The following is a 14787-nucleotide window of genomic DNA, read 5'->3' as shown; positions in this document are numbered from 1 at the left end:
AGTGTTGAAAATTGAATTCTGTTTAAGCCGGTTCTAATGGGCATGAGATATATTGCACCTTTCATAGTCTCTTATGGAAAATTCAATCAAACCAAGGCTGCAATTTTTACCTTTTTTAATTTTGTTTTTCAAAAGGAGCTCTCCCTTTTCTAGTTATGATAAACAACAATATGTACAAATGTTTTATTCTTATACATTTATAATGTTAAGATGCAAAAATGTATGATGTCAAGCATATTATTACTCGTTTATAAAAAAGTGCTCTTTTTTGTTGAAACTTAGACCACAATAATTACAATAATTGTACTTTATTGTAGACACATAGTCATGCATGTGGTACGAAATAGTACATGTTATGATGTATATGACACTTTAACATCTCAAATTAAATTGTTATAGAACTAAATGGAAACAAACAGAATGACGTAATGATATAATTTAACCAATCATAACAGCAATTGCTTAAGAACAAAGCACAACAAAACATAATATAACACAACATTTTGTAGTCAAATACGTCATAATGATGAACGCTTTTGTTTACGAATAATTATCAATTATATAAATATAAACAAAATAAGTGTCACTGGCTATCATGGATGATCTCAAATTTGCTACCATAAAAACCACGTTAGTTTATTGTTTATATTATATATTATATTATATGCTCTTGGTGTGATTGATCAGACTATCTTAACGTAAGCTGTACATAAATATATCATAATTAACAGCAGAAAAAAACACTGAAAAAAATAGGCTAAGCATGATTAAGACATCAACTGTGGTGTGAATTGTTAAAAATGTTCATAACCGACACAAAACCGCTTATATTAAAATTTTATACGTATTATAAGCTTCTTCTTGAATATTTATTTTTAATTGCCCTAGTTAACATAAAAATGTTACACGGCCCAGTTGTGACAACCGATGAAAAACAAATGAAGATTGCCCAGCCTAATTAGTAAACTATAAAAAGAATACTGTATGTAGTGATTGCCCTTATTTACAAATGTTATCAAGGAGTGACTTTATTGCTTTTAAATTGAAATAATTAAAATGGAATTAAATGTTTACCTTTTATATTTGTGTATTTGTGTTTCCGTAATAAATGGACAGCAATCAGAAAGACCTGCCCACTGTGACGGCATCCAATGTTATCCCCCAGATTGTCCAGACGCCTATCTTCAAGAAGGGGAGTGTTGCCCCGGCTGTCCTGGTCCAGGTAAACTATAATGTAACGTTACAACATTTGAACAAAAAACATGAAAGACAACGATGTTTCATCTGCAAAAATTGACAAAATGTATGACTATTTAAAGTGACTTTAATGCAAAAATAATTACCTCGATAGTATTCAGTATCAAACATAACAAACTACGAAATAAATATATATAGATGTCGTTGGCAAATGTGAGATTAATGATCTGATATTACATATATTAATTTAACAAAAATAATAAAAAATGTTCTAGAACAAATTATTATTATTCGTCATATAAATGTTTAGACTAAATCGCCTCAAACTGAACTTTATCAACATTTATGTTGTCAAGCAATGCTTAAACAATATCGAAATGGTACATTTCTATTGTTTTAATCAATATTTGAAATACTTATGGATAATGTGCCGTTTGTAGACCGTATGAAAAAATGCAATAATTAAAATATATATATTTTATATAAAATAACTCTTTTTTGCATAACATTTATGAGTTAAAACATGTTAGGGAAGGGATCTTGATTTTATGTCAGTGTTCATTTGTGATATACTGCCATAATTATTGTTTTCACCTCGCGATAGCATCGTTTTATCGCGCTTAAATCGCTGGATGGGTTAACGAATCCCGAACTTCATTCTAATATACTCTTATTAGTTGCATTTTTTCTGCATTAGTCATCATATATTTGTTTATTTCTTGAATTTTATAACTCGCATTTAATATGACCATTTATAATCTTTACGTTTGTGAACAAATTATATCGGTTTTCGGTAATGTATTTTTTTTTCGAAAAAAATATGGTTAAACTCAATTCAAGAAAATAATATCAAACTATACTGATACATTGTATAATTATGATGAAATGACGTTTTGCATGGTTGCTGATTCACGCCAAGTGGTATTTGGGCTTTTTCGCCACGTTACTTAAATTGTTTGTTCAGCTAAACCTAATGCCATATAAAACCACATCAACTCATTTCATTTATAACAACAAAGAAAAAAATGAAAATTCACATTTCTTAAGATTATTATCACAATACAAACAAAATATGTGCTGACAAATAGACGTCGCATTATACGACAGTATGCCATTAAATAGTTGAGCGCTGAAAAGGTTGATTTTAAGCGGTATAAACGACTGTGTTCGCTATTTTAACGGCAGCAGGATGATATAATAAGATATAAAATTTAATTACCAGACTGGCTGATTGTCCTTCTTAAGTTTCTCGTATGCACGCGCGGTTTACCCAACGCGATGTTAAATTGAAATGATTGATAAATGAAAAAAAAATGTGGGAAATCGACAGTCACACTTTTTAAAATTCTCATTCGACAAAAATGTTAAAGACTAAATATAAATTTAAAATTATCCCTTTATTTATAATATTGTATCATAATCTTTATTGTATTATAGAAATGCTGTAATACAGTAATAATTTATTCAAATATTTGAAATTATCTAATGCCAACAGAATGAGATACCAGGTTTTGTGTTTCGCCTTTGGTTGAGGACTTAAAAGTGGACGATTTAATCGCAAAAATGCAGTAAAAAAATCAATGCACAACCATGGCATTAAGTTAAACCCTATCAGAGACTAAGATAAAGGCTATTTAATTTTTTCATATACTTTAGGTAGCAACGGTAAGTCAGTACATTGTTAAGAAAATGCTCTTGGTAGAGTTTAAAACATTCATGTCTTATTTAACTGGCAAATGAATTTGCTGTTCACGACCAAACTCTACATTACTCTTGTTTGTATATGTGCCCTATAGCTGTTTCTCCTTGATCGGATGTTCGATATTGCCTAGCTTGCTAAGCTCTCTGTCCTTTCAAATTTCCTGTTAAAATTGGTCCTCAACACGGTATTCTTAAAGGTATACTATGCTCAAGTCTGATATTAGAAAATATTGATAATTGCTACACAATTTCTTTGTAATACAAAAATACATGTTCTGACTTCACACAAAGTATATATGTTATGTTTAAAATGCTTCACCCTATATGTTGTCACAATATCACTATATGCTGTCATTTAAAAAAAACATGACTTATCTTAAGAAAAGACCAACTTTACTTGACCTGAAAGTGGAAATGCAGCTCCCATGCAGAGTTTATTCAAATAAGACATATTCAGTAAGAATTTTATAGATTTCAATAAATTTATGTCATTGAAATATTTTAGTCAAGGATGAGCTAGTATATCTACTGAATTTTACATACTTGTGTACATGGTAATGAAACTGTTACAAAATGCTTAACACAATATATTCACCAGCTTTGCTAATATTCAAAAAGACACATTCATTATCATACATCATAAGTCACCTTGTCCTCCCCCCAACAGTTGTTCTAGTATAATTGTTTCCCTTTGTTATTTAAATAAAACTATCTACCGTGTATGATTTATTCTTTTAACAAGGTTGAATTTCTTACTATAATTAGTTTTTTATCATTGTTTTAGGAAGATCATGTACGTATCAAGGTAGAACGTTAAGAGATGGTGAGAAATTCAAACAGGAATGCAACACGTGTATATGTAACAATGGCAATGTAGCTTGTACAGAAATGGCATGTAGTAAGTTTGATATATGCACACACATAAATATGACGCGGAAAATGTTCTGGCACCAATCCCCAGCATCAATAATGTAAACTAAATAAAGCTATTCGTGAAAAACAACAACAACAACAACAACAACAACAAAAATGAATTTGTCAAAAGTAAATGCGTGATATACATGTTTTATATTTCAGTTTATGTTTATACCCACTTCATTAAACAAGTCAAAAGTAGTTTGCAATCTCAATAAATTAAAAGTATATGATAATCTCTATAAAAACATAATGTATAGTTTCAGGTAGCATTGAAAAAATTAAACAACGTAATGAAACGTTTATACTTTAAGATAGCAATGTTAAAGAAATAGTCACGGTTACTAGCAGCTATATATTCCGGACTGTTTGGCTCTCGTCACATAATATTGTCAGTTAATTAACGTGACGTTGAAGTTTACGTCCATTTTACTGCTTTTAAACTTTTAAAATATAGAGTGCTTGATGATAAAAAAGATGAAAAATGTTGCTTGTATAGCTTCGTAATTTTGCAGTACATACATTTTAAGTTAATACACACATAATATTTGAATTTGTTATTCAAGATTTTAAATAATCTTGGTTGTTATAAAAGCAAATTAAGAACTTTGTGTTTGTAGCATGTATTTAAAACGGGAGATTAATATTGCCTTTTAGGGGAAAAACTGAATTAATGAAATGAAATTTGTACTGTCCAAGAAATAAGAAAACGGATTTCCGTATCATATTTTATATTCCACCGATATTGTTTTCGATAAGGAATGTTTTAAAATCGCTTTTAAACTTAGCTTTGCTTTATAAATTTATTAAGCTGGAAGTAAACCTGGACGGTGTCCTCGCCCGGATGGTATGGGGATATGTGTGGAGAGATGTACAAACGATGACAGCTGTCCACGCAGGCAGAAATGCTGCAGTAATGGATGCGGACATACATGTCAAAGACCCATACGAGGTTTGCTTAATACAAATTAAGAGCCTTGGCAATAAATCTTATAATCATATATCTGCCTATCTTATTATCAATATCTCAATGACATTTTTATGTAATCATACAACTTACATTGCTATTTGATATTCAAATAAGAATTATTATTCTAAGCAATGATATCAATATTGTCATTAATTTTCAGCTTTATTTTTGCATACTGTCATTACAACCCGAACGTAATAGTAACAATAATACAAATACGTCAAGAAATGTTGAAAGTTACTTTTTATTCTTTTTAATAAAGCAATTCAAATATAACCATTTCCAATTAAGTTAACACTTTTTATCGAAACGAATTACAGCCAGTAAAACAGGGACGTAAATTTTATTACTTGGTCTTCTTATCATTTTCAAGGTAAACGATGCAGATACCTTGGTGGGACCTATAGGGACGGTGAAAGTTTTAGAGATGACTGCAATACATGTGTTTGTAATGACGGTAACGTTGCGTGTACAAGAATGGCATGTCGTAAGTTACAGATTGACAATATACATTTATTAAGTTCTCTACATCTAGTTATCAGGGTATGCTTGATACAGTACTATTGATATTAAAAAATGAGTCCGAAATTAAGATAAACTGATTGATAAAAAGCACTCTGCCTCCCTCCCACACACACTTTAAATCCTGTTTATAGATTAAAACGGATGTAAATAATAACTAATCAATGGAACCTGACTTTTTTGCAGTAAAGACATGTGTTCACAATGGAGTTACGTATCGTGACGGTGAAAGTTACATGAATGAATGTAACACTTGTATGTGTAGTAACGGGCAGTCTATATGTACATTAATGGCATGTCGTAAGTTCTTTCATTTATACCATTTGTTGGAAAATTAAAGTAAACACGATAACATTTTTATAACTATTTTCATATATGCAAGTTCTATAGTGATAAATACGCGATTGATGCGCCATCAACATTGTTGGGTTCCTCAAATATTGCAACATATTGACAAAATTGTCCCACAAAATGACAGAAAACAAACAACTGAATGCCTATTTTTATTACGTTGAATATTTCTATCGTTGCTTTTACTTTAAAATATAATAATCTTAAAATATTTTAGAAACGTAACAGATTATAATTGAACTTCAGACATTGTATTTCGTCAAATCAAGTCACAAAAACTAAGAAAAAAATGATTATCATATTCAAATAGTGAACATGTTATAACTTGTGTTTTTAAAGGAAAATAAGAATAAATTTTATTAATTATTATGAATACAATATGACATTATTGAATTTCCAGCCGGAAGACCAGGTTCTTGCTCAAAGATTGGTAGTGCAGTAGGCAGTATTTGTATAGATGAATGTACATCTGACTATAATTGTCCGGTTGGTGAAAAATGTTGCAATAGTGGATGTGGCCGGATCTGCACCAAACCTATCGGCGGAGGTGATGGTGAGTTCTAGTTAAATATTCAAAAAAGAAACGTGTTTCTGCTTAATTTGATTTAATTTGGTGAATTTGGTTGTATACGAAATAATTTTGTTGAAACTGGTTTTATATATCTACATGTATGCAGGTAATTATAAATATATAAATAATTTGCAATGTCTATACATAAAATGAACTTGTGCACCATCTACTTTTCCAATACATTATTTTTGTCAGTAAGAGTCAGTGTAGGGATTATTGGATCGGACATTGCTGATATGATAATTTTATATTGTCAGTATCATTTTCTTATGTCCTGGACGGTCCTTTTAAAATATTGATTATTCTACTTCCTCTGAACTGCTTGTTTAAAGGAAAAACATGTCAACACAATGGAGTAACATATAAAGATGGCGAAACCTTCAAAGATGACTGCAATAGTTGTGTTTGCAACAATGGAAATGCAGCATGTACTTTAATGGCGTGCCGTAAGTATAATTATTAACTGAATAACTCATGCCTTTTATTTCTACATAAACAAAACACATGCATAACATTATATCAGTATAAACAGGAACATTGTACATGTATTTATATATCTATGTTCCTGCAGTAATATAAATAAAATTCATTGTAAAGACAAATGTTAAAAAAAGCTGATATTACAGTAAAACATATTTAATTTTTTTCATCAAAAGTTTAAAAAATATATTAAGTAAACTTCAATACTAAATGAATTATACTCGTTTTGTGTGTTCCGGGTAGATTGTTATGAATTATTATTTATAGCTGGACGACCAGGCACCTGTCCGCAGATTAGTGATAGTGTTGGCATGATTTGTATAGTAGAATGTACCTCTGACTACACGTGTGCTGCTGGTCAAAAATGTTGTAGCAATGGTTGTGGCCGGGCCTGCACGACACCAATTAGCGGGGGTAATAGGTTTAAATTAAATTATTTATTTGAAACAAACAAACAAAAATCAGTCAAGATTTATTATTATTTTCCGAATAATTGTATCTATTCTAACTGATACAATTTTCAGTTTTACTAAAGGTATAAAACTCTATATGATTATCTAATGCTTATATAAGTGAGACGCTCAAATGTTTTATAGAAAGAACATTTTTGAAATAGATCAATATACAATAAATGATAAATCATATCAATAATTTCTTGAAGGTATGTCATGTATACATAATGGCGTAACATATAATGATGGCGAAAGCTTTAACATAAGCTGTAACACTTGCACCTGTATAAATGGAATTAAATCATGTACATTGAAAGCGTGTCGTAAGTATCATGAAACATTTATCTAAATTGGCTTTTTGGTGTTTAATTAACTCTGGAACACTAGCAGTAATTAGTGGGCTCACCTTTAATGTTATGGTCTTCAGGACCTTTCTACTGTCTACTGTTCATTTGCAATATGATTATATTCAAACCAATTAGAATTACAATAAACGTTTCAGTAAGAATATAATCAAAGGAAATCATTACAAATTAGCCATACGAGCACATAGAAAATATCAACATTTAATTACAAAAGCGAAATCTAGTTCTAAGTGAAGTTCTAATATTATCATTAATGTTTCCTATTTAAAGATATACTATGCTCATCTTAAAGTACAATGGTTTTATCGCAGAAATTTATCGAACTCTATAAAATCCTTACTGATTATGTCTAATTTGAATAAAAGAATGTACAAACTATGTATGGAAAGCGTACGTCTAGTAAAGTTGGTCCTTCCTTAAAATAACTGCCAGTTTTTAATGACATTTTTACTCATATTGTGACCTCCTATATAGTGTGAAGATTTTGAAACACAACATATTTACTTTGTTTGAAGTCGAACCATGTTGATTTTATATTTTCAAACAGACAGTGTACCAACTTTCAAAAAAAATCCAATATTAATTTTGAGCATTATATACATGTATATTTAAGATTCTGGCGCAAATGATGTATCAAAATTAAGTTGTTGTTAATTGTATACATCAACAGAATGATTGTGACATGAATAAACATAAAATATTATAAAATGTAGTACACTCTTCACTTTACATAAATTGTTTAGCTGACAAACCGGGAACATGCCCGCAGGTAATAGGGGGTATTGTTGATATTTGTGTTGACGACTGTACCTCAGACTATGATTGTCTTGGAGATGAAAAGTGTTGTAGCATTGGTAACTGCAAATCTTGTAAAGTACCGATAGGTGGAGGTGGCGGTGGTGAGTTTTTCTTCAAATATTAATTGTGATATTTGTTACTAAATAACTTAGGCAGTTTATTAATGATTAAATGGTTTTTAATTAGGTATTCATTATTGTATATGATCATATGTTTCATGTATGTTTCATGTATCTCTCTGTAAATTACAACTTTCGTTTATAAGTGTATTGAATATATATATTTTTCAATTCGTTTTCAATTTTAATTTCATTGACAATTCACAAAGCAGTATTAAAATATATCGACGTGTACTTGAAAATGAGTAAACTTGGTAATCTAATGTACTATTATATCATCTTTGTTACTTTTCTGTGATTTAGGAAGACCATGTGATCATAAGGGAAAAACATATCAAGATGGTGAAAGTTTCAAAGATGAATGCAACACGTGTAATTGTAACGATGGTATTGCTGCCTGTACCCTTATGGCTTGTCGTAAGTTGAGTTTATTTTCATAGAATACAAGAATAATGATCAATAATTTCACAATATGTCACCATTTAAATAATGTATGGAGATATTATTATTGTAGTCATGTGAAATTTTTAAAAATACGTGTCATGACGTCGAAATGTTTTGCTTTGTCATATTGCTTTCCATACATCCTTACATCTGCAGCTGACAGACCAGGTACTTGCCCGACGCCCGTCGGTGGTAATACTACTGGTATTTGTCTAGACGAATGTTTTGCTGATAATGATTGCCGTTATGGTGAAAAATGTTGCAGCAATGGATGTGGTCGAGTTTGTATGACAGCAATAGGCGGAGGTAAGTGATGATTATTAACCCTGCTGCTCCTTGCAGTCATGTATCTTTACCATTGATTATTCTTGCTTATTTCCAATTACATTGGATTATATTACAGCGTTACGGACTATGCATGATGGATGTACAGATGTAATTATAAATGTTTTTAAAATCTTTTAAAGACTAGCATACACCAATCTGAGTTACATTCTAGTTATGATCTAGTTCTCGACATGGTACAGTTAAAATAATAGAGGGAATACAGTTTTATTTATTTTGTTCAATTAATTTAAACACATTGGAACATGTACAGGAGGAAAACCATGTGTTCATAAAGGGAAAACGTATCAAGATGGTGAAAGTTTCAAAGATGATTGCAACACGTGTAACTGTTACGATGGTAATGCTGGCTGTACCCTTATGGCTTGTCGTAAGTTGTTTAATATTGCCTTATTATAAAATATGTAGGACAAAGAAGTGGTTGTGTTGTTTCTAATCATAAGCAATGAGTGAAAATGTCAAACTTACATATGTTTTTGTAAAACTTACGGATAAAGTATATAATTTGTTATAATAGATCGACTAGTGTTTATTCAATTGATTAAGATAATCATCTGTTGATAGCTGACAGACCAGGTACTTGCCCGACGCCCGTTGGAGGTAATGTTGGCGGTGTATGTATAGACGAGTGTAATGCTGACAGTGAATGTCCATACGGTGAAAAATGTTGCAGCAATGGCTGTGGTCGTGTTTGTATGAAAGCGATAGGTGGAGGTAAGTGTTCATATATTTTTCAACAATGATATATACATGTTATTTCAAAAATATATTTTTTAAGACTTAAAGGAACGGGAATTATAATTTTTGTTAGTTTATTAGTAACAAACCATTATATAATAGGAGGAAGACCATGTACTCACAAAGGAAAAACGTATCAAGATGGTGAAAGTTTCAAAGATGATTGCAACACGTGTAACTGTAACGACGGTAATGCTGGCTGTACAAGAATGGCATGTCGTAAGTGCCTAAATCAACACCTTTTAAACTCACCGTTAATTCTTTATTTTATATTATCAAAGGTTTCTAAAAACTACGTAAAATATTTTTTATAATCATTTTGAAATACAAGTTTAGTAACTGTGATTCAAGCAAATTTGTTCTGTTTAAGTTCTGCTTTATTAAGGTAGACCTTTTACATAGGTTTTTAAATAGATTTAAACAACATGATAGGGTTTGGCTGTTTCAAAACATTGTGCTGTTTCAAATCCTTAGCAATCAGTGAAAACGTCAAATCACCTTAATTCTTTTTAAAACTTACAGGTAAAATAAATAATTGTTTTTATAGATCTACTAAGTTGATTCAATTGTTTTGCACATATTTGTTAACAGCTGACAGACCAGGTACTTGCCCGACGCCCGTTGGAGGTAATGCTGTAGGAATTTGTATAGACGAGTGTAATGCTGACAGTGAATGTCCGTACGGTGAAAAATGTTGCAGCAATGGATGTGGTCGTGTTTGTATGAAAGCGATAGGTGGAGGTAAGTGTTTACTTAGGAAATATATATTAATTCTGAGTGCATTGTTGTAGAATAATGCACGGTTTGAGTTCAAATGCGTAGTAATATAATCGCGAAGGCCGACAGGCCTGAGTGATTAATTACAAAGCATACGATCCCCGGGAGATGCTTTGGTAGTTTAGCGCGGAGGAAGGTAGTCTAGTACTGGTGTAACTCTCCAGGAACGATGGTTAGGAAACTAACCGCCTATATGACTGAAATACTGTTGGAAAAAGGCGTAAAAACAAACAAACAAACAAACAAACAAAAATTTGAACGAAAAACGTGCATTATTATACAATAATGCACGAAGAATTAATATCTATTTCCATTATAACACGTCAAAAAATATAATTATTAGTATAACGTTGGACTTTATGTTTGGTGGTTGAATTTGTTTCGCCTCAGAGTTTCCAATAGAAACATTCTTTAAAGGCCGTTCCAGTGGATTGAAAAAAACTGTCGTTAAATCTACCGTGTGTAGAAACATTTTGAAAATAACGAGTTTTGAAAACGTTGATACAACTTTGTTTTGTTTATTTATTTCATTTTATTATTTTCCAAGCGAAATACAAATTATTAAAAGTGAAATAAATGTAAAACTAAACTCGTTTGCGACATCAAAATAGCGTACTTGATTAGATTGTTTTGCACGTGCTGTTTGGCGCTACACTTTAAACGTCTGTACAGCGTTAACGAATGAATTAAAGATATTGGTTTTCGGATCAATTTTCTTAGACCATTTTCTTTCATTCTAGATAGTTTTCACAACAAAATTCGACAAAAATTGTTTTTTTATTTATCAGATTTTTTAAAACAAAATGGCGCCTTCAATGTGAAAATACACTTGGAGATAATAAGAACGGCGAGTGCATTGTTGTAGAATAATGCATGCTTCCGGCCTTCTTTGTCTTTTTAGGAAAAATTCCGATATTGTTAGAATTATAATTTTACTATGTACATTGATATATAGATGTAATTTAGAAAAATATATATTTCAAGACTTAAATAACGGGAATTGGAATTTGTTTGTTAGTTTATTAGATAATACACCATTTATCATATATAGGAGGAAGACCATGTATTCACAAGGGAAAAACGTATCAAGATGGTGAAAGTTTCAAAGATGATTGCAACACGTGTAACTGTAACGACGGTAATGCTGGCTGTACAAGAATGGCATGTCGTAAGTTGATTGGCCAGCGCCTTTTAAACTCATCGTTAATACTTTCTTTTTATATCGTGAAAGGTTTCTAAACATTACGTAAAATATATTTAATTATGATTTTAAAAAGAAAGTGTGTAGTTACTGTGATTCAATCAAACTTTGTTCTGTCTAAGTTTTGTCTGTTAAAGAAAGCTTATAATAAAGTTATTAAGAAGTAATTAGGTAACCTTTACTGCATTATTAGATTATGCTGTTTCAAACTAAAGGCAATTAGTGATAACGTCAAACTTAACAAATTAGATTTAAAAAGTACAATGTAAATAACTTGTTACTATAGATTTACCAGGTTGATTCAATTGTTTTGGACATATTTGTTAAAAGCTGACAGACCAGGTACTTGCCCGACGCCCGTTGGAGGTAATGCTGTAGGAATTTGTTTAGACGAGTGTAATGCTGACAGTGAATGTCCGTACGGTGAAAAATGTTGCAGCAATGGCTGTGGACGAGTTTGTATGAAAGCGATAGGTGGAGGTAAGTGTTTATTTATAATTTTATTATGTAAATTGATATATAGATGTAATTTAGAAAAATATATACTTCAAGACTTAAAAAACGGGAATTGGAATTTGTTTGTTAGTTTATTAGATAATGCACCATTTATCATATATAGGAGGAAGACCATGTGTTCACAAGGGAAAAACGTATCAAGATGGTGAAAGTTTCAAAGATGATTGCAACACGTGTAACTGTAACGACGGTAATGCTGGCTGTACAAGAATGGCATGTCGTAAGTTGATTGACCAGCGCATTTTAAACTCACCGTCAATGCTTTCTTTTTATATCGTGAAAGGTTTCTGAACATTATGTAAAATATATTGAATTAAGATTTGAAAAGAAAGTGTGTAGTAACTGTGATTCAATCAAACTTTGATCTATTTAAGTTTTGCTTTGTTAAAGAAGGCTTTTAATCAAGTTATTAAGAAGTCATTTAGATAGACTTAACTGCAGGATTAGATTGTGCTGTTTCAAACTAAAGGCAATTAGTGATAACGTCAAACTTAACAAATTAGATTTAAAAAGTACAATGTAAATAACTTCTTGCTATAGATCTACCAGGTTATTTCAATTATTATGGACATATTTGTTAATAGCTGACAGACCAGGTACTTGCCCGACGCCCGTTGGAGGTAATGCTGTAGGAATTTGTATAGACGAGTGTAATGCTGACAGTGAATGTCCGTACGGTGAAAAATGTTGCAGCAATGGCTGTGGTCGTGTTTGTATGAAAGCGATAGGTGGAGGTAAGTGTGTTTTTATAGTTTTATTAATGACATTGATATATAGATGTAATTTAGAAAAATGTATACTTCAAGACTTAAATAACGGGACTTGGAATTTGTTTGTTAGTTTATTAGATAATACACCATTTATCATATATAGGAGGAAGACCATGTGTTCACAAGGGAAAAACGTATCAAGATGGTGAAAGTTTCAAAGATGATTGCAACACGTGTAACTGTAACGACGGTATTGCTGGCTGTACTCTTATGGCTTGTCGTAAGTTGATTGGCCAGCGCCTTTAAAACTCACCGTTAATACTGTCTTTTTAATACCAACATAAAATATGTTAAATCTTATTTGAAATACGAGGGTAGTAAATGTGATTCAATTAAATTTTGTTCTGTTCAAGTTTTGCTTAAGTCTTATTATAGCGAGTTTTGCTTAAGTCTTATTATAGGGATAAACAGGCAAAACGTCACTTTTAGGGACAGGCAACTCAAACATATAGTACGGGACCATCACGTTTTTCCAAAATAAAATCTTAAAATGTTTTAATTTTGGTTCTCTATAATCATGCAAACTTCTTGATACTGGTTTTAATTTTCTTTCTTGGTCTATATTGAAAAAAAAAACTTTTAGAATCGTCTTTAAATGATTTTTTAAAAAATGCATTTTGTTAATAGCTGACAGACCAGGGACTTGCCCGACGCCCGTCGGAGGTAATAATACTGGTATTTGTCTAGACGAATGTTTCGCTGATAGGGATTGCCGTTATGGTGAAAAATGTTGCAGCAATGGATGTGGTCGAGTTTGTATGACAGCAATAGGCGGAGGTTAGTGTCAATTAATAAACTTTCCCTTGAAGTGATATAAAGATGTATTGATGTTTTTTATTTCTATTATTATTATTATCAATATTATTATTATCTGTAATATTAAATTTGGATTTGTACCACGTTACAAATTTTAAATCTTGGAAATCATTTCCTGCACTTTTATATGTAAAGTTACAGAAAAGATTAAGAAAATGGTATCTATATATTATTGTATGTAAGAAATCTACCCATTATTCAAATATAGGAGGAAGACCATGTATTCACAAGGGAAAAACGTATCAAGATGGTGAAAGTTTCAAAGATGATTGCAACACGTGTAACTGTAACGACGGTATTGCTGGCTGTACACGAATGGCATGTCGTAAGTTCAATGACAAGTGGTAATAAAACCCAGCTTTAATACTTCCTTTTATATCAGCACATTCATTATTAACTACTTATCTATATTTTACTAACTTTTTTATTTATGTCTTTACTTATGTGATTCAGGTAAAGGGAGCATGTTTTTTTTGTTGTTTTATATTGTTGGTTTTTTTTTTTTTTTTTTTTTTTTTTTTTTTTTTTTTTTAAAATTTTTTTATTTATTTATTTATTTATTTATTTATTTATTTATTTATTATTTTTTTTTTTTGGGGGGGGGGGGTGTTTTTTGTTTGTTTTTGCTATGATTATAATGACCTCATAGATACAAGAAGTAGGTATGATCTTTTTCAAGCAATAAGTTGAAACGTCAAAACTTCTTAACCTCACTTTATAACTATTATTTAATTCATTT

The 14787-nt window shown here is 30.9% G+C and overlaps 1 protein-coding gene across 3 annotated transcripts in view; it reads left to right on the top strand.

The window, feature by feature from the left end:
* The first annotated feature begins 1005 nt into the window (after window positions 1-1005).
* The window catches only part of LOC132715604 (kielin/chordin-like protein), a 32333-nt gene continuing 18551 nt past the window's right edge, over window positions 1006-14787 (top strand). The window contains exons 1-23 of one of the 3 annotated variants that reach the window (XM_060698620.1): window positions 1006-1222; window positions 3683-3796; window positions 4625-4765; window positions 5157-5270; window positions 5492-5605; window positions 6057-6209; window positions 6560-6673; window positions 6975-7121; window positions 7369-7482; window positions 8268-8423; window positions 8745-8858; window positions 9042-9191; window positions 9484-9600; window positions 9795-9944; window positions 10071-10187; window positions 10560-10709; window positions 11797-11913; window positions 12277-12426; window positions 12566-12682; window positions 13047-13196; window positions 13336-13452; window positions 13860-14009; window positions 14257-14373. In XM_060698620.1, the coding sequence (XP_060554603.1) occupies window positions 1057-1222; window positions 3683-3796; window positions 4625-4765; window positions 5157-5270; window positions 5492-5605; window positions 6057-6209; window positions 6560-6673; window positions 6975-7121; window positions 7369-7482; window positions 8268-8423; window positions 8745-8858; window positions 9042-9191; window positions 9484-9600; window positions 9795-9944; window positions 10071-10187; window positions 10560-10709; window positions 11797-11913; window positions 12277-12426; window positions 12566-12682; window positions 13047-13196; window positions 13336-13452; window positions 13860-14009; window positions 14257-14373 (3049 nt within the window). In that variant the 5' untranslated portion in view covers window positions 1006-1056. The remainder of the gene's footprint in view (window positions 1223-3682; window positions 3797-4624; window positions 4766-5156; window positions 5271-5491; window positions 5606-6056; window positions 6210-6559; window positions 6674-6974; window positions 7122-7368; window positions 7483-8267; window positions 8424-8744; window positions 8859-9041; window positions 9192-9483; window positions 9601-9794; window positions 9945-10070; window positions 10188-10559; window positions 10710-11796; window positions 11914-12276; window positions 12427-12565; window positions 12683-13046; window positions 13197-13335; window positions 13453-13859; window positions 14010-14256; window positions 14374-14787) is intronic. The other 2 variants (XM_060698623.1, XM_060698621.1) reach the window with 2 other exon arrangements.

This window comes from Ruditapes philippinarum, unplaced genomic scaffold (assembly GCF_026571515.1).
Source record: "Ruditapes philippinarum isolate M1 unplaced genomic scaffold, ASM2657151v2 ctg1115_1_1_1_1, whole genome shotgun sequence".
In the NCBI taxonomy this organism is placed as follows: Eukaryota; Metazoa; Mollusca; class Bivalvia; order Venerida; family Veneridae; genus Ruditapes; species Ruditapes philippinarum.
Note: the sequence above shows the minus strand (reverse complement) of the source record. Positions and strands in the feature narration are given on the sequence as shown.